The sequence below is a fragment of the Lineus longissimus genome, chromosome 18 (assembly GCF_910592395.1).
Source record: "Lineus longissimus chromosome 18, tnLinLong1.2, whole genome shotgun sequence".
Lineage (NCBI taxonomy): Eukaryota > Metazoa > Nemertea > Pilidiophora > Heteronemertea > Lineidae > Lineus > Lineus longissimus.
Window position 1 is genome coordinate 78,138 of NC_088325.1, and position 27,079 is coordinate 105,216.

At 42.6% G+C, this 27,079-nt stretch overlaps 1 protein-coding gene across 1 annotated transcript in view; it reads left to right on the forward strand.

Moving 5' to 3' along the window:
* The first annotated feature begins 1,246 nt into the window (after positions 1 to 1,246).
* LOC135502666 (sodium/potassium-transporting ATPase subunit alpha-like) overlaps positions 1,247 to 27,079 on the forward strand; it is a 40,740-nt gene continuing 14,907 nt past the window's right edge. The window contains exons 1-4 of the mRNA XM_064795638.1: positions 1,247 to 1,453; positions 2,811 to 3,231; positions 5,210 to 5,362; positions 7,004 to 10,424. Of these exons, the coding sequence (XP_064651708.1) occupies positions 10,392 to 10,424 (33 nt within the window). The 5' untranslated portion in view covers positions 1,247 to 1,453; positions 2,811 to 3,231; positions 5,210 to 5,362; positions 7,004 to 10,391. The remainder of the gene's footprint in view (positions 1,454 to 2,810; positions 3,232 to 5,209; positions 5,363 to 7,003; positions 10,425 to 27,079) is intronic.

The following is a 27,079-nucleotide window of genomic DNA, read 5'->3' on the forward strand; positions in this document are numbered from 1 at the left end:
TATATATGTTTATTGTCGTAAATGAAAAGAAGTACATTTTGCAATAATGTGTGACAGTGCTAGCGTGCAGTGTGCCTTATAAACATGGACAACAACACTTCCTTGTTGAGCTGTATATTCCAGACGGTTTGAGTTTTGAAAGATTTATTTGGAGCAACCTTAATAAATAATATTTGTTGGAATCGTGTCAAATGCCCAATTCTGTTTGTGACTCATATCTTCCGGCAATGCTTAACCATCAAAAGCACAAATAGCCCCACAATACAGAAACTCATAAAACTTTGTGGCTAAACTTTAGAATCCCCGATCGGAAATGACGTAGTTTGATCGCATTCAACTATAAATCCATTGAACAGTGGTGCTTGGTTAGTCAACCGATGACCTTTTTTTGGGGTGTGATCGGGGATTCTAAACTCGTTCCAACTTTGTTATTATGATTTAGGCACTGTGACACATGTGCACCACAATCGCCTATCACGACTCTGAACCTGGCTACTCCCAACCAGAAAGGAAATCATCAATCTACAGAGAAACATGTTGTGGTGATTTGAAAGACAAACATTCTATCACACCACACCCGTTTTAAGTGTTCAGTGTCTTACTCTTATAGTATGGGGTGTCTTACTCTTATAGTATGGGGTGTCTTACTCTTATAGTATGGGGTGTCTTACTCTTATAGTATGGGGTGTCTTACTCTTATAGTATGGGGTGTCTTACTCTTATAGTATGGGGTGTCTTACTCTTATAGTATGGGTATTGCGGAATTGAAGTTATCACAACCACGTGAGAAAGTACGCCCAAATAAGAACCAATCAGATAAGGGGAGACAAAAAAGAAAGAAGAAGGAAGGCAGAAACAATGCCACAATCATATTCTGACGACACTGATTCATCAAAGCCGCTTTCTCAAGTCAAACATACCCAGTATGTAATAGATAATTAAACTTTATTTTTGTACTTTACGAATTCACTGCTTTCGACCTATGTCGGCCATGTGGTTGAATTCGAGACAGTCGTGTGTTGCCTAACTTGAAAGCGTCTCCGTTTCTAGTCTCGATGTCAGCTGCGCCTCCAATACTGAGACACGCCAATGTTTCTTGTGTAAACATAAAGGAGATTATTAAAGAAGCGACCCTGGATTTCAGGAATATCTTTCATGTGATATGTAATTCCAACAAAGGTTTCAAAACAGAACCAGAGCGTTTCAATACAAACTCTACATACACATGACATGTATATCAAAGTGGATTCCTATTGGTGCGCTGGTTTCCCAGTGATGAAACATACTTGATAAGTCATCGAAAATCACACTGGGTGTCATTTCAACACTTTGACGACATTAGGGAGCGAAGATAAACTTCATGATACTTGTTTATTGATTACTTGCACATTCATCCTGATCATGATGTTGGGATTGACCCTATGCTTGTGGATATCCGCTCTAATAGTCAGTGGTAAGCAAGTCTACTGAATTCTCTCGATCTTATTCATAAACGGCACAATTAACTGATACAGTACGTTGAGACAAGCATTTCTGTGGATGTCCTCAAACCATTATTTGATACCGGCAGCTAGCCAGTCTCAAAAATATCAGCACGATCAACTTCCTGAAAACCAACTAAATCAAATTCAAACGATTTTTTCTGTAATCTCTTCGCCTATACCTAGTTCACGTTGATTATGTTTTTGAAGATTATGCATATTAGCAACTAATTGTCATACTTTCTACTGTCCATCTTTCTGTGTTTTTGCAAACTTTAAGGACATCTAGTTGTAAATCGGAAAATCCCGATATCATTCGAACAGGCGCCAGCTGAGTTTGTGAAGAACATGTGTGGTTTCTCGAAAAACTTGAAAATGTGTCATCAAAGACAAAAAAACATTGCCTCGCGTTTTGAAAAAAATATTTCACCCTGGCAGTTTGTTTGGCAGCACGCGACCAATTGACACTGTTCTCAAGTATCTGCGCATTCAAATGTTATGTCGAAGGGACAGACCTGAATAATTGTTCTCAGAATCGAACCAGTATATTGCCTTTGAGTGGACTATGAGTCTGACCCCAACCCTAACTCTAACTGGACTATGAGTCTGACCCTAACCCTAACTCTAACTGGACTATGAGTCTGACCCTAACCCTAACTCTAACTGGACTATGAGTCTGACCCTAACCCTAACTCTAACTGGACTATGAGTCTGACCCTAACCCTAACTCTAACTGGACTATGAGTCTGACCCTAACCCTAACTCTAACTGGACTATGAGTCTGACCCTAACCCTAACTCTAACTGGACTATGAGTCTGACCCTAACCCTAACTCTAACTGGACTAGTCTGACCCTAACCCTAACTCTAACTGGACTATGAGTCTGACCCAAACCCTAACTCTAACTGGACTATGAGTCTGACCCTAACCCTAACTCTAACTGGACTAGTCTGACCCTAACCCTAACTCTAACTGGACTATGAGTCTGACCCTAACCCTAACTCTAACTGGACTATGAGTCTGACCCTAACCCTAACTCTAACTGGACTAGTCTGACCCTAACCCTAACTCTAACTGGACTATGAGTCTGACCCTAACCCTAACTCTAACTGGACTATGAGTCTGACCCTAACCCTAACTCTAGCCCATCTTCTTGTAAACATTGTAAACCTTGTAAATGGCCGGAGTCGATACAGCAACATCTTTTAAAAGCACCTTCAGACCTGAGCCTCCTTTCCATATGTCAGACTCTGGCCTGTCACTAACATGGTGCTTGTTGGCCCACTTTTCTAATCACACTTACATGCTCAAATAAGATCTTCATTACAGGTTGTGCCGGACAATCGACATGGAGTACTTTCTCAAAATTTCATGAGTGTAAAGGTGGCCCTATGCCCTATCGCTGCTGGTACAACACAGCACACCCTTTCCACGGATGTTGTTCGTCCGGAACTTACTCCAGTGCCACATGCTGCATATCATTTAGGTGCTCCATGGGGACGAAAGTCAATGAATGCAACCACATTAGCCATGCAAGATGCTGCCCAATCACGTCTGGTTGGTCGTACTGCTGTGATACGTCTCAGTGGACCGTCTACCTCAGTAGCAGCAGTAGAAGTTCCTGGTCGAGTTCCAGCCGGAGTAGCTATCTGTCGAGTAGTTTGAGCAGTAGTCTGAGTGACTGGATTTCATACAGCAGCAGTCGATATTGGTCAAGCTTCTTCAACTGCACTACATATTCCAGCACCGGGTAAGCATGAATGTCCATTACGATTTCAAAAGCTCAGAGGAGCATTCAGCTCTAAGAGCAACACTTTACCTCCCTTCCATACGTTCACACACGACCCAGGTAACATGTAACTTTGGCCCGATATCGGCTGAGTTATGGCAGAGCGAGGCAAAAAAGGCCGATGTCGGGCCAATTTCGCCACTTTCCCTCCAGTGTTTACTCAAAGGTGCCGGCATTTGGCTGGTATCGGGCCAGTCTCGGCAAGATATGTTCCTTTGCCTGACTCCAGGCTCAGCCGATGTGCTGGGCCAAGATCGGGCAGTTTGGCTGCCGTAAAGAGAAAATTTTAGAAGTAACAGAAAATTTATATTTTTTAAAATTCAGAAAAGTACACAATATCGCCCTTTACCGAAATAACACGTAATATTGCAAAACGTGCAGCCCACTTTAATGTACGGGTTGCTAGAAGAAACGACTCACTTCATTACAAAAACCAATCGGATGAGGAAATATTTTTGGTTATTATTGTAAAGAATTTGATTTTAACACGGCCAACTCCAGCCACAATCGGGGCCCTTTGAAGACTACAAGCCACTTCACAAAGGCTGTGTAAACGACTTTGGGCTTTTTGACTACCCTGGGGAGGGTTACCCTTTACATCGCCTACCATCTCCCATGGTCTCACTGAGCTCTTTGAAGACTACAAGCCACTTCACAAAGGCTGTGTAAACGACTTTGGGCTTTTTGACTACCCTGGGGAGGGTTACCCTTCACCATCTCCAACCATCTCCCATGGTCTCACTGAGCTCTTAGAAGACTACAAGCCACTTCACAAAGGCTGTGTAAACGACTTTGGGCTTTTTGACTATCCTGGGAGGGTTACCCTTTACCATCGCCTACCATCTCCCATGGTCTCACTGAGCTCTTTGAAGACTACAAGCCACTTCACAAAGGCTGTGTAAACGACTTTGGGCTTTTTGACTATCCTGGGAGGGTTACCCTTTACCATCGCCTACCATCTCCCATGGTCTCACTGAGCTCTTTGAAGACTACAAGCCACTTCACAAAGGCTGTGTAAACGACTTTGGGCTTTTTGACTATCCTGGGAGGGTTACCCTTTACCATCGCCTACCATCTCCCACCATCTCCCATGGTCTCACTGAGAGAATTGTGGAGAAGAAATGAAGGGTAACAATTGGATCATCCGAATGACATAATGTTAGACCATATTCCAGAGCGGCTATATAATACAGTATAGTCTCAAGGCCCATACTATTCTTGGCACAACTTGGCTGATATCGCACCGATAGAAAATCGACATTGGGCCGATATCGGCTGCCAGCATCGGCCCGATGCCGTGCCAACTTTCGGCTGGTAATGGCCTGACATATTCTGGCTAGCTCGGTACGTTTATTTCCATAACAGCATTAATTTATAAACGTAATGGTCAGAAGTGAGGATATTTGCAATTTAATCAGACGACTCGACAAAATTGGAATGAATATGGTAGCTACAATCATCTATGCGTTTCATTATCAATGCGTTTTCTAAGACAATGCCATATTGGCAGAATGACTACATAGTACATCACCGTATAATCTGCTTAAACCAGGAATAGGTGTAAGTATTCGATAGGCCAAGCACTGTCACAAACAGGAACCTAGAATAAGTGTAAGTATTCGATAGGCCTAGCACTGTCACAAACAGGAACCTAGAATAAGTGTAAGTATTCGATAGGCCAAGCACTGTCACAAACAGGAACCTAGAATAAGTGTAAGTATTCGATAGGCCAAGCACTGTCACAAACAGGAACCTGGAATAAGTGTAAGTATTCGATAGGCCAAGCACTGTCACAAATAGGAACCTAGAATAAGTGTAAGTATTCGATAGGCCTAGCACTGTCACAAACAGGAACCTAGAATAAGTGTAAGTATTCGATAGGCCAAGCACTGTCCTAGACGGGAATTAATAGATTCTAACGAAAACACTTCATTTTCAGAGCCATCGTGGGCGGAACACTTGCTGGGTTTTTCTTCCTTGTTTTGGTAGTCGTCGCTTCGGTGATGGGCTCCCAGCTCGCCGCTCAAAGGAGTCGATCCGACAGATCTCCCGAGAGTTCACCTGTCAGAGTGCTAACCGGCTTCGAAAATGTGTAAGTCGTGTTGTATTTCTTTCGTGAATCAAGACTTTGCCGCAAAGGTAGTTACACAGAGGTAGTTACAGCCTAAAGATGGTGGTAGACTGGCCACTCGCGTCAGACCCAGTAGGTAGTTACACAGAGGTAGTTACAGCCTAAAGATGGTGGTAGACTGGCCACTCGCGTCAGCCCCAGTAGGTAGTTATGGACACAGAGGTAGTTACAGCCTAAAGATGGTGGTAGACTGGCCACTCGCGTCTGCCCCAGTAGGTAGTTACACAGAGGTAGTTACAGCCTAAAGATGGTGGTAGACTGGCCACTCGCGTCTGCCCCAGTAGGTAGTTACACAGAGGTAGTTACAGCCTAAAGATGGTGGTAGACTGGCCACTCGCGTCTGCCCCAGTAGGTAGTTACACAGAGGTAGTTACAGCCTAAAGATGGAGGTAGACTGGCCACTCGCGTCTGCCCCAGTAGGTAGTTACACAGAGGTAGTTACAGCCTAAAGATGGTGGTAGACTGGCCACTCGCGTCTGCCCCAGTAGGTAGTTACACAGAAGTAGTTACAGCCTAAAGATGGTGGTAGACTGGCCACTCGCGTCAGACCCAGTAGGTAGTTACACAGAGATTTTTACAGCCTAATGATGGTGGTAGACTGGCCACTCGCGTCAGACCCAGTAGGTAGTTGCACAGAGGTTTTTACAGCCTAAAGATGGTGGTAGACTGGCCACTCGCGTCTGCCCCAGTAGGAAGTTACACAGAGGTAGTTACAGCCTAAAGATGGTGGTAGACTGGCCACTCGCGTCTGCCCCAGTAGGTAGTTACACAGAGGTAGTTACAGCCTAAAGATGGTGGTAGACTGGCCACTCGCGTCAGACCCAGTAGGTAGTTACACAGAGGTAGTTACAGCCTAAAGATGGTGGTAGACTGGCCACTCGCGTCTGCCCCAGACGGTAGTTACACAGAGGTAGTTACAGCCTAAAGATGGTGGTAGACTGGCCACTCGCGTCTGCCCCAGTAGGTAGTTACACAGAGGTAGTTACAGCCTAAAGATGGTGGTAGACTGGCCACTCGCGTCTGCCCCAGTAGGTAGTAATACCTCACTGGAGGTATTGGCTGTCTCACTAAAACCACCAGGGTGGGGCTAAACTTTAGACCAAAACTGAGGCACAGGCGAGGTTTTGTCCAACATTTCACTCGACAGGAAGTTCAGAATGATTGATTTCATTAAAATGTTGAGATTCAGCTCTATATATCCAATCTGAAATGGTTCCATTTTTCTTCTTTCTGAGCAAAGAAGTACATACATGTTATTAAATGAATACAGCGTGAATGTAAATCAGGTCAGTATTCAGGCCTTGTAGTCGGCCAATAATAAAGGCATTGAAGAGATTATTTACCAAATGATAAGATGATGAATGAAACAAATAAATCAAGACAAAATTTGACGACGATATCTATGAAAGGCCATTCGACGTGAAACACTCCATTGTCAGTCTTAGGTGAGCGTAACAGCCGAGCGCACGCGTAGAAAGAGATGGCGTCCGAATTCGAGCTCATGATTATTTATATTTTTGTTGGGATAAGGACACGGTCACATGACACTCACGGGACTCTCAGAGAAGATTTCTACTTATCCGCCGCTCTTTTTCATTTCAGTACATATAATAATCAATCTTCAACTGATCAAGGGTTGGCCGAGGCGACAGGTGAAGCGGGCGCCATGCCTATTTATGAGCAACTTCGATTTCCGCAGAATGGACCAGTGAAATATTAGTTGTAAGAGCGTGTATCGGCCGATTGTGACTGCTTTAGTTATAGTCACACGGTGAGTGATACCTCGCCTGGTGGTTAGTCTCTGGCCTCGGCAACCGTGACCCCATTGATGGCGGTTTGGTGGGGCTTCCTGGTCCAGATCTACCACATAAAGAGACCTAATCAGACTGACTCAGCCAGACCTGTCATTGAAGGATCATGAAGAGAATGCATGGTTCGTCCTCTTGGGACAGTTGAAACCTTACGTAAAGGAAAAATTGTATGAGAAAATGTGTCTCCTACGAAATTCCAGAGGCGCCGCCTACCAAGTTGAATATTAACTATCATGTACATGAAGGCCAGTGTGTGCAGTGACAGGGTGTCATGGCCTAGCTGACATGGACTGGATGTAACTCAAGACATAACGGATGGATGAATAAGGATGAAACAAACTTACCTGCCAGTATAGCAGTGTACAATATGTTGCAATGTCATTCACGTTGAAGTCTCGCGACAAACGTATATCATCGCCGTCAGGTGACGTTGCCTGGTCACATGACCCGCTCTTACCTCGGTCGACTGCGGAGCAACTGCTTCCCATCTTCACTGGAAGAAAATAATTGAATACAGGGTGGCCACAAAAAAGGAAGACCATTCGTCCACCACCTCGGTCTTATAAAAAAGTTATCAGGGAAAATCTTGAAAACATCTCCACGAAAGAGGTTCCAGTGAGGTTGATAAGCCACAACCGGCCAGGGATAATAAACGGACAGCTGAATCTTTATGGTAACACTTATCACACAATATCGCATAATCTTTATGGTAACACTTATCACACAATATCGCATAACAAAAACTTTTGTAATTTTCCATTCCCTTGTTATAAAGGTTATGAATGACCTGTCTGAGTGTTTTCCTGATACACGATGAAATGTCTTGATGATGTACATGTATAAACAAGGTGAATAGAATCATTAGCACGTTTGTATCTATTAGCAGTAGACATTGCTTTCATTGTTAGTGGCGATAATACAGGACACAAAATGATTGATACCCATCAGCGACAACGACATTTGTCTGAATAAGTCAAATACCATACAAACAATGATTTGTTAAGAGGTTTTGTCACAGCTGAGAAACTGGAATCAACCAGACCCATCCTCAATGACACAGGGACATTTTCATCCGAATAAAGTAATCGACTATTTCCATAGTGGCAGGATTAGAATGGGTCAAATGCTATCATTGCCAAAGTCAATATCAACAAAAAGTACAGTCGAACCCTAGTAACACGACCACTAATGGGACCGAGGTTGAATGGTCGGGTTGATGAAGTTGAAAATCCGGAGACAAAATGCATGATTAACTTTTCCCGCAAAAATTGTTGAACTATTTCATAAGTTTAAAATTCTGAAAAATTTTCAAAGCCAAAAACGTTTTGAGGCTGATGGTGTTTCTTCATTTTGAGCAGAAAAAAAAATTGAAAAAAAGACTCAGAAATTTTTTCATCCTTCAGAGTTGATTTTTTCCATAAGTTCAAAATTCTGAAAAATTTTCAAAGTCAAAAATTTTTTTGGACTGATGATGTTTCCTCATTTTGAGCAGAAAAAAAAACAAGTGAAAAAAATATTTGGACTTAAAAATTCTTTCATCTTTCTGAGTCGAATTTTTTCATAAGTTCAAAATTCTGCAAAATTTTCAAAGTCAAAAAATTCTTGTGAAAAAATTTCAAGGCCAAAATTTTAGGGGGGTTGATGATGTTTCTTCATTTTGAACAGATCTGTAGCTTGACAAATTTTCCGCAATCAATTTCTTGACAGAAATCATGGCAGCATTCGTCTTTTCACGGCAATTCGGACTTTTGGTCGGATTAAAGGGCTAAATCACTCACCCCAACTGGAGTTTGTGGAGCTCGATACTGGTGACGCAAACGCATGAGAGTCAAGATGGTTTAGATTCTAAACACGAGTATATAGCCTTAAAGTCACGCTGTGGAGAGAAAGGAAGAACCTTCCGAGGTGCCCAGTCGGATTGAGGCATAACATCAATAACATCAATCATATATGTTTTTGGATGAATTTCAATTAAGGCTCAATTGAGTATCAAAATAACAACCATTGGTATTAACAAGAATGTATCAGGCTCGCACTATATATTTTTGGTATCAATGATCATTCTCTTAACTGTTCTGGTGACCGGTGAAGACGATCGCTACCATCATCAGTCAAAGAGAGGTCTATTTGGTTCAGAGAAATCAACATCGATCGGTGACAATCAAAATGTCTGCATTGTATTTAACCTTCGTCATTTTCACCATCGGTAAGTTACGTATCTACCATTGCCAAATCCTACTTTTTATTGATTTGGTCTGAGGCCATTCATCAATAGATCGTGAGTAATTAGCCAGCGCCAAGACCAAGCTGTGGTCCGTTTCATACTTGGTGTTTCCCGTCTTCCATTCCGCTCCATCGCAAGTTCAGACCTTGCCACTTGGTAGACCAACAGAGAAATCACTCTGTGATCAGGCGATGCCAGTTATACCAATATCACAACGAGTGTTCCAATCTCCATCGATACCGGTTCCGAGCGAGCAACGCCTGGGTTCGAGGCGGATTACACCAGCAGAATCTGAGCAGCATCACTCCGCCCTGGCTCCGAAGCAGACGGCAGGTAGTCAAGGTTACCGCGGGGTTTCATCTGTGGAACTGTTGAAATAGCTACATCTTCGCCGATCCTGTGTCAGGAAGAAGGCTTGAATAAGAGCTGGATTTGTTTAGTCAACAGTGTCTGCGCAAATTTAGATTCAGCACAGAAACTAGAAAGCTAATAGTGATTAGGTGTCTGGCGTGCTCTCGTGAAACGAATGCGAGCATACTCTCCAAGGATCATTTTGAAATTGGCAACAAACTGATGAAATCGGAACATATAGTTTATCAGCGTCTCTAAAGGTTCCAAAGTCGCTTTCAGGGATTACTCAATTAGAGTGTCAACACAGCGGGACACGAGCATTACACGCAACGTCGACCTTAACTGATGGGACCACATCAATTTTTCTCTGCTGGATTGATTTTGTGTAGAAGATAAATTTACTCACGGATATATTTTAGGAATGAAATAGTACAAATATTCGTACGAATACATTAGGAATATAAAATTATTAAATCTATTTTAGTCGGCGACTATTTATTTTGTGAGTTAGTAACATTTCGCTTGGGGAGTTTCGTGTGCTGGCATGTCAGCCCATTGAGATCGAGTTTGTGACGTCACAAGTATTCAAGTCGAGCCATTCAAGATGGCGTCGAACAGCAACGCGAAAGCGGCGGAGGTAGGCATCTTTCCTTTTCATTTTGCTTTATTTTCAGCTGCATTTGTTAATTGTAGTTTTAGTAAGATGGTAATCGATGTGATGCATTGGTTGAAGCTGTTTCCATGGTTTCAGGAATTCTGGAAACGGGTTTTCATGGATGTAAAATGCAACCAAAAAACTGTACCGAATCTAAAATCAGTCGAAAATATCAATTCATGACTGGAAAATGCCATGGTGTCACAGTTGGCTTCATTTTCAGCCATCTTAGCTAGAAGTTGTGTTGAGTGTGTTGGGGAAAAAGGGATGCATTAGAAGACGTTATGTTTGTAGCTTTAACAGAAAGGGTTTTCATTGATTGCAGATGAAAAACCGGGGTCGTATCAAAAGGGCGCGCAGGGTTCGCCTTGATTATAACGATTCGGACGACATGTATTGCGATTTTAGTGTATTCTGCCGCTATTCTGAGTCAGCATCTTCGTTGACGATGGTCAAAAGAAGTTTTACCAAACTCTATATCGACTAGTGTGATCACCGACTGCTGTACTGTAGGTCTGTCGTGTGACTGATCATAATTGGTTAAATTTAGGACCAACACAGCAGCGATTTCAGTTATTGGCTCGACAGTGGTTACTGATCAAAATGTCTGTGAAAGCGGCAAAACCGTTGGGTTTCCCGCTGCTGTGGAATCCAGCCTTCTATGTTAATTCAACGTTCACAACCTATGTATGATGCGATGCTTGGACTATAGTCTGTTTCACGGGAAATGGCACTCAGGTTCTTGGTGGTTTGAGACAGAAAATGCAACATTTAAATAAAATGTTATATTTCATCTAAAACTTCGAGATTCGCCTCAATACATCTATTTTCCTTTTTTTCGACATGATTTATCCGCTCTCAAAAAGGGACACTTTTCATTCTGCCCGGCATGCGCTATTCAAGACTCCATTTCTCGATATCACCACTTTTCCCGATCTAAATGTCACCGCTACAAAACATGTTCTGATGAATTAGTTTTGTTTTTACAGCATTATAATCTGGATCATGCGTGCTGTATGATTTATGCCGAGTTAAACGCGCCGCTTTACTTTACAATATGGAAAATCTTGGGATAAGCCGATGTTTTAATTGCGAATCAATTTTGTATTGTTGAGTCTTTTGGCTTTAATAGGTTTTCAGTTTATTGTTTTTGAGTTAATGCATTAGTCCAATCCAGACCTTTATAACAGTGAGTGTTTCGAGCTCGTCAATGGACTTAGTGATCTCGGAACCCTTTGTGTCCTGATGTTTAAAGCGCGCTGTTGAATCAGTCCATCAGGTACTTAGTCACGTGGACCCTTCGCGGTTTGAGACATGTGAGAAGGCAATTTATTTCACAAAAAAGAAAGAGATGCAACTATGTGATATATTCTGAAATCTATATGGTGGGTGTTGAACTATGGCTTCTCTTACACTTGCTTCATTAGTAGGCCTACCCAAGGGAAATCACTTCTAGTAAACCACTCACGAAGCTATAACCAGATCTCATTACTCGGCGAGCATCGATAAATTAGTGATATATTGATCACATATCATTGGTCAATCGGTCGACTGTTGTTAATATAAACAACTCGTTAATGAGGAGGCCAGGTATTTGCTTTTGTAAAGCCGGTGATCGTATTGGATCCATGGAGTGAAGATGGACCAAACCAAACCGAGTAGCACACAACAGTCCAGACGTTATCTCACATCCAAAAGCTTATCGTCACCCGGCAAAGCGTTGAAACCATGTGTCACGTGTCCATCAGCCAAAGAACTATAAGTCCTCAGGCCTGGTCTCGATACACGAGTCAAGAGGCATTTCTGGGGTATCCAACCAGACCCGAGTGATGGTCCCCTAGTCGGCAGGTCACATGCTTGTGTTGACTCGTGTCAGTAAAGACTAATGAATGGCTGTGGCTTTGATTTTATTTGACGACATTTTCACAACAACTCTCGGTACTGATCAGGATATACATATCTCAGTCATACTCCATGACAGGTTGACATATAAACCCATGTCTCAACTGTACTTTAAGGCAGGATCACATATAGTTGATGTTTATACTTTTAGCCTGAAACTCTTTCCAAACCCCTGGATGTGGTGATATAAACAAGGTCTAGAAACCCACCAGCATCTCCTATCCTTTGTAAGTTACACCAGACAGACTTATCATCATTCCTTTGTGCTCCTAAGACATCATTATTCTATTAGCAATACATCAAATATTTAGAAGACCTTTATTGTAATTCTCGATCCGAGATATCATAACCGACCCTGGTTATGCTAAGGAAGCCACAAAGACGTCTTCATGATAACAAGAGAGGAAAGCGGAGAACTAATCTGAACTTATTCTATGCAGCATCAAAAATCTGAAAGTCAAAGGTCAGCTGCTTCTTCGTCTATTCACTGACCGTCCTCTGAGGCTGTGGGTCAAAGGTCAGATGCACTATGCTTCTTCGTCTATTCACTGACCGTCCTCTGAGGCTGTGGGTCAAAGGTCAGATGCACTATGCTTCTTCATCTATTCACTGACCGTCCTCTGAGGCTGTGGGTCAAATCCTAACAGCTATCCTTCGTGACAACATGTCTGGGGCAGGGCGAACTTGCTTTTATCGTGATGAGTAAGGTGATCACATCACTTAATAAAAATAGAAATGTTTAGATGACGAAGAATGATAAGAACTTGCAATCTATTAAGCCATTGAAACCACCAGGTAAAGATTAGATAAAATTTGTAGACGTTCAATGAGAGCAGTATTTGCTGATGTCGAGAAGAAATTTCGCAATCATCCCGAGTGGGGAAAATTGGCTGCTGGAGACAATGTAGCAGGAATGTAAGATGCTATGGGCATTAATCATCTCCAGTCCCTTGAGCAAAAAGACTTTTTCTTCTTTGTCATCCAAAAGACATAAAGACCATGTTAATGAAAACATCGGACTACAGGCGCGTACGTTACTGATCAACAAACATACACAATATGTGCACACGCTAAAAGCTTTCATCAAATGCTATGCATTTCAGTCCCAATGAGACAACATGCACCATTATTTGTTCATCATCGGCAACATCAGAAGCCTGCAGAGAATAATATAACGTCAAACGTTCACGATGTCTTTACTTTATTAAACAATACCACATTAACGTTCAGAATGTGTGAGGGACACGACAATTCTCATTTGCGTTACTGACACTCGTCATAACAGACAGAATCCTTGCTAATTGCAATTACCTTTTTATTGTCTGAATGAAATACCTGAATCATCCCCATTACAAAGGTATCAGCTGAATAATGTACAACGCTACCCTCATTAGCTGGTTGAATAATCTAATGATGACTAACATTATTTCAATGAAGAAGTAATTTCCATCAGAAACATCAACTTTTGCACACTATTTAAGATAACACTGTTCAAGATAGCCCGATCGATACATTCCTAATGAATGCCATCACTGGTTTAGCAAATTATTGAACATTATGTCAGAAATTCAGATTGGTGACAAAGGCGCTATGCTCTCATTCATTGTGAAATCGATGTTCATTTACAAATATTTGCATCAGGCAGTATTCGTTTTCAACACAATGATTTGTATACACTTCCAGCATCCAACCCAATTAACGATATTGAGCTGACGTTCTCTTTCTTTTTCGCCTTTCAGTACCCGAATCCTAGAACATTATACAATGTATATTCTGAATATCAAAGTGCCCAAAGAAAGAATGAGCTTAGCAAATATCACGCGACCACGAAACACGATATATCAGATCGTAGTCATGGTGGTGAGGAGAAACCTCCGGCGAGGAGGGAAGGAGTTTTAAAAACAACAACTTACAGGAAGTGCGTGAGTGTGGGTCTCAGGGTCATTACTGTCCGTGACATCTATGACCATGTCTAACGGGCTAAGGGAAGCGAAAGCCTCAACTATTGATGATGGTTATGTCTAGCCAGACAGTTTATCAGTGGACCTGTGATTCTGTCCTTCGCTGATGCAGTTATCGCAGCCATTCGCGTTGGGTGGATGATGTCTATTACAGAACCTGGTCGCAATGATGGCCGCCGAAGCGTCCAATAATCTACTACTATATTTATAAGCAGACAGTGTCCCTTCCTTTGAACTTCTTGAAAACCGATCCTTTAAAAGTCCTCTTTGGATGATCGAGTGTGAATGCTGAGTCTACCTTCAGGGCACTATCGAGAGACCCAGGGTCACCCAGGCGTTACAATAATCCCTTATCCACCAGGAACAATCATCATGTCCGGTCGAGGCTTTTCACGCGATCCTCGCCTGGCCGAGCCACACAGATCCGACCAGTTCTGGCTGCTGCTCTGATGGTCATCCGTGACGATTGATATTCAGTCAAACCTATCTTCTTGTTGTGGTTCATCGCGTTATCATCACTTAGACAGGCATGACAGGAACATCCATCTTCAGGAGAAGCTTTGAAGGCGACCCTTGACTTCCAAGTTAGTCCAGGTAACCTCCGCCCCGCTGGTAATGATTGAATGTAGGAGACTGGTAAAATAGTCTACTTCCAAGTCTATTAACGTTTGCGGTGAAACTGTGATCCCCTTCCAGCCGTGATTCATCACATACTACTATGAGAATGGCCATTCATCATCTGGAGTTGGAGCTTTAACGCGACCCTTACCAGGGTTGCTTGGCAGCGATGCAGATATGCTTTCATCCGGTATGTCAGGGCTACTGTCGATATTCTCCCGTCTCCATGGAGAGCTGATCAACATGTATAACACAGGATGTGGAGGTGGCTTTGACATGCAGTAAGATAATGGTCAGATTGAAACAGAGGAAGCTGGCTGTAGCCTTTCCTTGATGTCCCTAGTGCATGCTCTTCTTCTGTGGTCGGTTTTCCTGACAACTTCATTCAGTGGTGTCGTCAGCTTCATGTTGGTCTGGAAGCAGACGACCTCACGAGATCTTCATCACATTCTCAGCGCTAAATCATCTCCTTCTGTAGCACTTCGCCGCCTAAAACACATTTTCAAAGTCAATATACATTCCATCGACGATTGTTGTTTTTACATTCGGAATTCGGCTCTGTTGCGAAACTGTTTTTCTCACATCATTCCGACTGCTTTATCGATACGAGTTGGTCTCCATGGAGAACCGATGGCCATGTACCCTTTCATGGTACTTGGAGGCTCTCGTGCGCGGAATACAGCATGATGCTGTTATATTAGGACTCACTTGAAACAGCTATAGGGTTTGATTAACCCTGTTTCAATGTCGCCCATATGACTATTCCCCGGGACTATGCGCAATACCCCTTTATCATGACTGTATCGCACCGTCATGAGATGCTAGATACCTGCCGTTCATTTGAAGCTTAATCTAGGGAAGTTAAAAATTAGTTGGTATAAATTCGACATTTCAGTTGTCAAGGAAGATCATCTTTTCGATTTTGATTACAAAAGTGCGAATATTCCCCGTTAAAAATTGTCTGTATATCAACAAAGAACAAGTCCTCATACCAACTCCACGGCATGTACTCAATCTAATCCTTGAATAATTTTAGAAATATCCTTCATTGATTTTTCAATCATCGACTCAGACATCAGATTCGTTCTTCCGTTGTGGCTGAGGGTTAGCCGAGTGGAATCATCGCATCATTTCGAGTGGCCTGACATCTTAAAGAGGAAGCCATCTGTCAATCATTTCAAACAACAGATCGTTCCAAGTCAGGATATCACTTTTTCGCATCGTTTTTGAGCATCAATGTAAACCCTTTGACCAGATATGAACATGAGTTCAAGAACAGGGTCAGGAATGCTTAATAACAGTGTCTGTATCCGATATCTGCGCTGAGGGTTTAGGTTTCCCACAGTGATTCTCGGGACACTCGGTGCGTTGACATCGAGTACTAAACTCACCCGTTTGGTGAATTGACGCCAAACTGAGCTACAATCCTCATAACTCCCTCTATTCCGCTATGCCAGGTGATACCACTGGGGGATTTGACGGAGATAGCTCAATAGCAACAAAAGTACAACTCTGGTAGAAAGCCCTATATCGATCTGGGAAATATGAAGAGGCTACATCATAAGACGCCCCAGCCCACCCCTTCTGAAGGAAAACCCAACTCGCCTTGAGGACGTTGAACAGCTATTCTTCTTTGCAAGAAGAATAAGATGTTGCCGTGTTCTATGAATGCACATTTCAAAGTACTAGATCCCGTCAGCACCTCAGCATGACACCAGATATACTGCAGGTCAAAGGTCGGGAAAAGCCACTAGACGCAGAGCTGGTACCTCAGAGCTCTAAAGTACAACGAAGCAGTTGCATGACACTTACAGGCTTCCAACCAACACACTCTCGGTCAGGAACTCCAAACTCATCACCGCACCAAGAAAAACTCTGACCACACCAAGCTCAGGCAAACCACCAGGATATGACCATGAGCAAATGTGAATTGAATGGTTCTCAAAAAACCATTGGATTTCCATTCACCTGCTGAGTATCTACGAACGCAGTCAGCCTATCAATCAATAAGGCTAGGATCGAACGCTGTGGAAACGTGCGCCTACCAGTTCCCCCGTTCATCTTCCAAGTAATGGATTGATTCTAAGCAAAGATTGGAATGGGGGAGGGGGGCACAGGTACTGAAGCTGTAAATACTGTTAGAGTAAGAATCTCAAGATAAATTGCTAACTGTTGGCAGGTATCGTGGCCAGTTGTTGAGCACCATGTGCATGTTTGCATTCTAGCCCGGGTAAATGTTCAGCAACAAACTGAGAGGAAATATGGGTTATCTGAAAAAAAAAATTTGGGACTGATGATGTTAGTCCATTTTGAGCAGAAAAAAAACCAGTGGAAAAAAATTTGGACTTAGAAATCTTTTCAACTTTCAGTCAGTTCAAAATTTTGAAAAATTTTCAAAGTCAAAAAGTTTTGGGACTGATGATTTGGTTCATTTTGAGCAGAAAACAAAAAACCAGTGAAAAATGTTTTGGACTAAGAAAGTTTTTCCGGGTTAGGGTAACGATTTATTCCTCAGCAATCTGCCTTCTCTGCATTCTACTGTCAATGTAGAATGGGGGATGTATTTATATAAATGCTTGAAATTTTACGAGCTACTCGGCGATCACCTTAAAGCTCAAGGTTGCTGCGTGGCCTAAATGGCATTTATTCCTTTAGCAAGTCGCTCGAGTCATTGGAAGCGATATTCAGTCACTAGTGTGCATGATTACCAACCATGTTCGGTGTCGCTTAGAGCTAACAGTCACCATCTCACATTTCCAATACAGAAAGATTCTTTTGAACGCCTCCTAGTACTGCATCAAATACCTAAAATAGCCTTCTTCACATAGCATCTCCAGGGACAATGAGAAATATTGAAAGTCTTCTCATCGCCGTGAAACAGCGTGACTCGATGAACAATAAAGGTTCTGATTGGCCCATACCCTCTTAGCACAGTGAGTTTCACTTTGACACTCAATATGGTACAGGGAGATATGGCATGTCACGGGGGCCGATAGATGCTTGGGAGATTTGATATAGAGTGGTTTGACCTTTACGTGAGACCCACCCTGTCACCCTTTATACACTGGGTTACATGTTGTACGAGTACGGGTGCCAATCACTCGTTAGGCTACCATTGCATCACAAACGGGACCACAGAGAACATGTCGAGAGCCGTTTCAGGGAAATAATGGTATCGCAATAATCAATGTTGATATATTCCGCTAACTGCTACATTAAACAAACCCATTCTCTGTGAAGTTAAAGTGAGAAGTTTTAGAGATAACGACGTACATGTAGTTCCCGCCCGTCGAAAAACAATGAAAAACACCCTGATCAGTTCTCGTGCCGATTATGTCGACTGTTAAGCAACAAAGAAACGCTCAACTCCCCACGCCGCCATGTAAGGTGTCCTCTTAAGCCTCCATCATTACCGGCCAACTTGGGAACCGTTTTTTCTCAATCGCCGGTGTTCTTTTAGACGGTGGAATGAGTTCTTTTAACACGTCACACTAAACCAGTTTCCCAGGGAGACATCACGCCATGATCACACACCACGTGCCAAGGCTTCATCCGAAAGCTCGCTAGTCAAAGAAATGATGTTGATTGGCTTTCAGTGGATGGTGATTTCTTTATGTTCATTGGTCCATGCTAGTCTCAGCAGCCTTGGTCACACGATATCAAAGTTTGTTACTAGAAATTACGCTGAGTCTCGTTTTGATCGTAGCGATCCTCAGACCGTAGTGGCTAAGTTAAATTTGATGGCAAAATTTCATTATCGTGGTTGGTAAATGTATCAATTTGCCTTAAAAATACACATGCTTGTCTTTGAGAGGATATTAGGACACAAACAAATCATACAAAAGGCTCGTTCACTTTGAGACGCATGATCGAGGCCATGCATTTCCTATTGTTATGCCATTATTATACCACTCGAACACTGTAGTACCTAAGAGGGATTTGTTTCTATTCTAGAGACCTTGCTGTCGGCCCTTGCTTGCCTAATCAACACCCCTGGGGTAGACCCCAAATATAAGATAGCATTTTCGGTCTCCCGAGCTGTCATGACAGACGACCAAGAACCGTCACCGAGTTAACAATTCCTTATTCAACACCAAGCAGTGAACTGATCATCGAAATCTCCTGCCTTCCAACCATTCCTAGTGCATGTAGTGAGTAGTAAGAGACTAAAGGACAGAACTGGCAGCTCATCTGGTTCTGCTTGTTCCATCCAGTCAGGTGTCAGACCAGTGCGGCAGCTGTCAGAGGTTCAATCGAACTAAATTCAAACCTTTCAAATTTGCACGTGAACTGCTGCAGCTTCGAGCGAATCATCTCGATGTCATTAAACCCCATTACATTACAGTTCTAACTGATTCATGCATAATAGAGTCGAGAGAAAACCATTACCGGCAACTAGCATTGATTGAAGGCAGATCGAGATTCCACTCCAGTCAAGAAAAAACCTTGTATAAAATCGGAATATTATCCGCAGTGAAATCGACACTGCAATATTCTGAGTAGATTTGAGTTTGTTTTTTTCTATTTTAGCACATTTGCAAATTAGCCAGCAAACTTGAAGTCTCCTTGTTGAAAGCGATACGTATTTCTAAAAGTCGTTTATACCGGTTGCTCATCGGGGTCAGCAGTTACTTAGGCGTCCTGCCGCTACTATTGTACAGACTTCACTGAAGGATATACCGCCTGGGTGAACGCTGCTGGCGTTTGCCTCTAACGCCGATGGCGCCCTTGGAGCAAGATGTCTAAGGACGCGGTGGTACCAAATTAGAGCAGAGATGCCTGTCGATACAGACATCGCGGTCCGACTAAAGGAAGGTTGTCGACTGCAGAAGATTGCATATTCTGATTGTGACACCAACATTTCGTCGGCCTTTCGGATGGCGGCATTTGGTGTCCATGTGATACCAATATGGTGGCTAGGGTTACCCTTTTGCCTTATCACATCTGTAGGCATACAGCAGTAGATGCTTATTTATTTCCCATCAACCATCCGATCCTGTTGTCCAACTCATCAGACGGCGATTAAGCCGTGTCATCCCATGTAAAATGTATGTAGGCAATCTCGTCGCAACAGCAAAGCAAATGTTGACAATGTCCTGCACAAACAGGCTAATCTCTGGATGAGAATAAACAACATTGCATCGTCAGCATTAAAGTCTTGCTCATCCTCAAACGGTAAACATAAGGCGACAGCTAAATGCCTTTCCGAGCATTTGCTTAGCAACCGTTGCGAAAGACCCAAGCCTTTTTAACCAATCTCGTTGTTGCTAGGGGCACGCCGGTAAGTGATTTTTCGCTGTAAAAGGAGGCGCATTCTAAATCGATGGTTGGATTTTGTTTTATCCAGAGTGGCGAATAAACATCTCTAAACTGTCTGTTACTTTCAAAAATTTCAACTCAATTAATAGCGAATGCAATTAGATACGAACATCAAATTGCTGATAACTCAGTTAATTTATCCTGAGTGACATTTATGAAACATGAGCGGATATGGAATCCAATAACCAAAGGGAAGCGCCCACCAATAACATCTCTCCGAGCAACTAATCCTATATTCCAGTGTCTGCTAGTTGTAATGTAATAACATCAAAACAGGGTTTCTAACAGAATCTAATGTTTCAAACAGCTCATCAGAGGGAACGCCGTTCTTAGCATGAGAACTGTTGTAAAAGTGCTGTTAAACTGACAATATCTTGTGGCGTTTAAAGAAAAGTTTTCGAACACATAGAGTAAGATTTTAAACCGACGAAGCCGCTGGGATCTAGCTCAGACCAAGGCTCAGACTATCGGTTAATGTGCGCAGTGAAAGGATCGAGGAGACTTTAGCAATGATGTTTACCGCCGGGAAGTCGGGATGGGAAATGTTGGATTTGGCCCGTATCTCATTCTGCAATGAAACTCTTTTAAACGTTTGCATTGTATCCCATGCCCAGATTCTTGAAAATCTAACCCCCAAGATGATATTACGGTCAAAGGTTAAAATTCAAACAGTTCTCAATCATTGGCAAGAACCCTGAAGATGGATACGGTTCTCAATCATTGGCAAGAACCCTGAAGATGGATACGGTTCTCAATCATTGGCAAGAACCCTGAAGATGGATACGGTTCTCAATCATTGGCAAGAACCCTGAAGATGGATACGGTTCTCAATCATTGGCAAGAACCCTGAAGATGGATACGGTTCTCAATCATTGGCAAGAACCCTGAAGATGGATACGGTTCTCAATTATTTGGCAAGAACCCTGAAGATGGATACGGTTCTCAATCATTGGCAAGAACCCTGAAGATGGATACGGTTCTCAATTATTTGGCAAGAACCCTGAAGATGGATACGGTTCTCAATCATTGGCAAGAACCCTGAAGATGGATACGGTTCTCAATTATTTGGCAAGAACCCTGAAGATGGATACGGTTCTCAATCATTGGCAAGAACCCTGAAGATGGATACGGTTCTCAATTATTTGGCAAGAACCCTGAAGATGGATACGGTTCTCAATCATTGGCAAGAACCCTGAAGATGGATACGGTTCTGAATCATTGGCAAGAACTCTGAAGGTGGTTATGTGTTGTTTTTCTCTTCATAGAGTGTATGTAACAAATCACGATTAAAGTGCATTGCTCACACCAGTTACCGCTCGCATGCAGGAAAATCAATCTTTTGATGGGATTGGGGATTTCCGTCAGACATGCTTCTCAAGATTATGGATTCTCTCTCAGATGATCGATAGAATTGTTGCTTTTTATGATTGGCTGACGGGCTGTGTTTATTGGTTAGTGCATAGGAAGTTTCGAAAGTTTTATGATGGCCAGTTATATTTCAGACAGCATAAACATAGCATGAGGTCGTAGTGGTACGATTCTCGCTCAGGCTGAGAGGTCCCGGGTTCTACTCCCGGGCAAGCCCTTTTGTTGATAAGTTGGCCAAACGTCTGTGCTGCCAACTGTTGTATCAATCTTGCACTGTTGGGGGATCTGGGGAGGGAAGTTAATTGCTTGTTCCCAATTCTCCCTACAACTAATATCCCGATCATTCATCAGCGTTTTTTCAAAAACGGTTTGAATTCATATCGAGCCATTATTTGATATGGGAAGGTACATTTCTTGCACGTCTCCCTGTAGAGACCATGTCACAATCAATCTGAAGGGCAGTAGCTGATAACTTTCTAATTAAGCTTAGAGTACCCAGCCTATTCGAAGTGGCCGTTACTTTGCAAATTTCATTTCTTTAGAACACAGTCATCCCCAGCAGATATACGACATAGGGCCACGGTATATACCTCCGTAGGACATTTGAGTTTGTGGTAATGGCCCATGTATCATGACCATTTTTTCAAGGCACACATTTTTGTCCGAGCTACAGCCATATAGAGCCCTTGGCGCTATAAGAATGATGTATCTGTATTGTCTGAAACGTATATTTGCCACCATTGTGGGCGTGAGCTCCTTGGTAACGTGTCTTGAAAGAGATAATGGCATGATGTGGAGCTTTTTCGAAAAGCAACACTAGAATGTACCAGTAACAGTGACTAATATTACATTTTAATCCATCACATAAAACGAGATGCAAGAATTCCAAAAATACACGTATTGGGAATAAACGCATTATATGCAGGGAGTGACATCAAGTCTTGATAAAGCGACATCCATCAAGCGGATACGAGCCTTCCAACATCATTGCTACCTTTACAGGACCTGCAATGGCAGTTTAATGACGCTAAATAGACCACTGATACAACTTGAAATTGACATTACCTCGTCTTGATAGTGGCACAGCATTAATGACCGTTTATCAAGGAGAGATTGAGTGAATAGAGTCGACTGTTAATAATAATATCCTAGCAGACGCTCAGCACTCACGCACTTTTTTTCAATCGACGATGAAACAGTCGACTCTATTTGCTCAATACATGTACTAACTCAAGCCCAATGTTCAAAGAGACAGTTATACTTTAACAACTAATCCATGATGTCAATGCCAGATAGCAAACTGAACTCAAAACGAACGACTAGAACTGAGATTTCACAGGCAGCACCTGTGAATTCATGACTCCAGGGTTGTTCTGAGGGCGATATCGTAAGAGTTGGTCTTGAGTATGGGAACCTGAAGGTCCGTGAGGCACCTGGGCTGGGGAGAGAAGACTACATTGAACGATGGGCATAAATTAAAATAGGAGTGCGAGAACAAGGTTTTTTTAGCAGGAGGAAAGCGAGAACATTTTGCGCCGTCGTATTCCGATTTGACTGGTTAGTGGTGAAGTCCGCTTTTACTTTTGCAAATTAACATATTCGTTTTTCTAGTTCTAAAGTTGTCTGAATTAAAGATGCTTTCCCAATGCTTGAGGCATTGCCAGGAAAACGTGACGTCATTTTGGCCATTCTTCTTACCGCACGCCCTCCCTCTCCGTAAAACTTCGTGACATGGTGTGAAGTGGGAGGGCGCACAATGGGAACAACACTGCCGCGATGTAAATAGTTTCTATTTATAGAATTCAGCGGCAGAGATTTAAGCACGGAAAAAGTAGATTAACTCGGCTAATCTCAATGGATTTTACCCAGAAATGTTTTCAAGGCGAGAGAAACATCTGATTAAAGTACTGCGCTTATTAGATTTCATGTTCATGCCGAAGATTGGCCTAAAACGTGGACGAAAAGGTGCATCATCGAGCGTTGGAGAGGTCACGTGATTGTACGAGAAACCTGAGCGAAAACAATACTGATTCCAGGAGCTGGAGTCATAATAATAGACCAAAACATCCAATAAAGCAGTAATTATGAAACCCACCAAGCATGACTTCTAAATGGACAAGATCAGATAATGGTAATACGGGTCGAGGTGAATATCCATGGCAGGTAAAAATACACCAAATCGAAGTCACTGTACTGTACATATACATGTAGTACATGAATGCATGTAAAAATAGTCAACACATTTGGATTCCAACAGTCTTGGAAAAAAGGTACTCAAAGTACAAAAAATGTTTTACTTACAAGATCAATTTGACCGGGTCGATAATCCATGATTCCCACGCTCGAACTTAACACTAATTAGAACCAATTTCGCCATTTGATAACTAAGATGAAACTTGATTAGCAGGAGAGACAAGACTGCTCATCTTGCTCCCTGTCCTCCATGACCCTGCCGACAGGAAGGGAAGTCGCTAATAGGCATATGCATATAAAGCACAGGGAGTGGAACATGTATAGTCATAAACCAAAACAATTTTTGAGGGAATATTTGAATCTCAGAAATGGCCTCCATAGTAATGTAGAAGGAAACCGGATACTCCGTATGCAACTTACGGTGTCGAATGGAGTAGCCCTCTGTATAACATGAGTGTACCGGGACAAACCACAAATCGAACCAGGGACCTCGGAATTGACAGCGCTGATGTTACCACTGCGCCAGTCAGACAGCCCATGGATCTGTGATGGGCATTCTCCATCATAGATGGATGGAAACATTGGCCTGTGTATACGCGATCGTCCATGTTGTAAGCACGGGTGGGTCACTCTCTGATACCAACGCTAGACAGGGAAGTAGATCACTTAATAAAGGTCATTTGCCGCCTGTTTATTCGTCTATCACTTCACCTGATGAATTACATCCCCAGACAATCCCCGAGTTAGCGGCGATCACTACAGATCGTAGCAAGATAAGACCCAATTTGAGATAGTTGCCATGGAAACAGGAACATTTTGGGTGAAATGCTTAATAGATCGATTTGATATATCAGCCAATTTCAAACAATCGGGATGGATGGATCTGTAACGGTGTCGGGTCTGGTGACGAGGAACGTGTAGGGAGTGAGCCAAGTGTGTGTGATGACTGTGTCCTGTAGTTATTGCTGATGTCAGAAACGGTAGTTGATAAAACTTGGAATCGGTGAAACCATGTAACCTGTGCTAAACCATGGAATAGTCAGTACTGAACCGTGGAATCACTGTGCAAGTACCGTGTGAAATCGGGCGCGTTCCTTCCACAATTTATACTCTTCCAACTGCCAATCTCGTCCCAGCTGACTTAATTGATAGCAATTTGCCAGTAGTTCCAGAAACCACCTTTTTGTGGAGGATGACGTCATCGAATATCTGGGTTGAGCTGATTTCAATATACAATGTAACTAGGGTCAGTAATGTACACTGGTGGCGAGGTATGACTGGGTTGTTCTAAAATATAGATTGTTGAATCGAAAATGCGACTGATTTCTAACCTACCGTCAAATTCCGATCTGATCATGTGAAAATAAGCTCCAAATATTGATTCGTAACCACCTTGGGTTCCAATGGCATTATTTCATGTTTTTATGCATTTTTAGGACTGATTCCATGGTTTAGCACAGGTTACATGGTTTCACTGATTCCAAGTTTTCCCGTAAGTTGGCCCTAAGAAGTGCTACTCTGCACTGCGCTAAACGTCGCTTTCCACATCGCCAAACCTGATCATAAAGACAATAAATGAAGACAATGTAACTTTTCAAAATAGATACATGAGAAATTTCTTTGATATATCTACTATGACATCTTTTCTGATATACTTCTAAATATCATACCATAGAAGAGGAATCATTACAAAAAAATATCAAAATGTCCAAAATGTAAACCATGGGAAGTTTTAAACTTTTTTAAATATATGCTGACCCGCTCACTTCATCGTGGACCTCGTGGTGGTATCTCACTGCTTCCCAGGGTCTCACTGCTCGAAGGGATTTGGGTCATTGTGCATTAGCGGCCGTCCTAAGAATTCGTCGCTCTCGCCCGCGAGTTGCTACAACAGTTAGCCTCCTAACCCCCTTGAGAAATCAATGGGGGAAGTTGAACAGAGGTGCGAGCTTTTCGGGCTGTAGTAGCATGATTACATTGATGGTAAACTCTTTGTAGTGGGCAAGTATGGTAAGTGTCTGTCGGGAGTATTCAGTTAGTATCTCCCGATGCTGGACACACTACCACTTCGGTCGGAACAAGTCTCACGGTTCCGAGTACCGCAGCTGCTTGAAATATACGCGGCCAGCGACTACTAAACTCCATTTGGTCTTGGTGATTTTGTGCGCTAGGGAATACGGAAAAGCTTTGGGATGCACATCAGGAGAATGGAAATCATTAGGTCTGGAAAGGAGGTGACCACATCCAGACATGGCGGGCATACCTACTCTGATAACTCCTGCTTTGTTTCTTAATGTGAACGTGAGATATATATGTGTTGAAAGTCTTTATAAAGGCTTGTTATTATGCTATAGGATTAGTTGTCTGGTTAAGTAGCACATGAACTGGCGGACAGATTACATCAGTCGTTCCTCTACCATACGAAACATCGGTGAAACCCATAACCGATCTCCGATCTGGATGCGATATTATCGATTAATCACCTACTTTGTGTGTCTGATTTGTGTCCAAGATATTGAGCAGTCTGTGTAATGAAAACGAGCCTATGTTTCTGTATGGTATTTTATCCTGGAGGGAACGAGATTTCTGTGGCGGACCGTTTATCTAAACCATCTATCCTGTCTGATGCCTGTGCCGTCCTCGTGCCGTTCGAGCATGCGCAGGTGATGCACGGGGTTTGTTTGGAGATGACAAATCAATTAGAAATAACATCCACAGCGTGGGATGGCCTCTCAATTAATCTGAAATCAGTCGCATATTGGCTTTGACTCCAGCAAACTACCAAATAAATTTGACAATAAAGAAGCACGGTATCATTTTCGAGCCCTTGATGTTGATAGAGATATACCAACAGCTAGCTAGTGGATGGATTCTCTAATATATTACCAGAAGGCCATCAATACTGGTGTTGATCTGGTAATGAACTGCTGTTTAGTGAGAGGGATTGATGGCGTTATTGGTGAGAAGCCCGGGCCTCGAGGGAGTTGACCAATCACAGCCAACGGAGTAATCAGCCAAATCACCACTTTCCAAACAAACTTGCTACTTCCAACTTCTGATTGACCAATCGGAAGACACATATCCTGCTCGTTCAGCATGGCTCATGCCTGATTGGCCAGTTCCTGATAGAGCGGAAGTCCCAATTTCTTGCTTGATGAAAGTGGCCAAGTCCTTTGAAGGTGAACATGTGTTGCTTGACGACTTATTGAATCGAGGAAGTTTTGGATTCAAGGTTTGGGGTGTCAGGTCAGATAGAGATCAATTAGGAAGTCATCA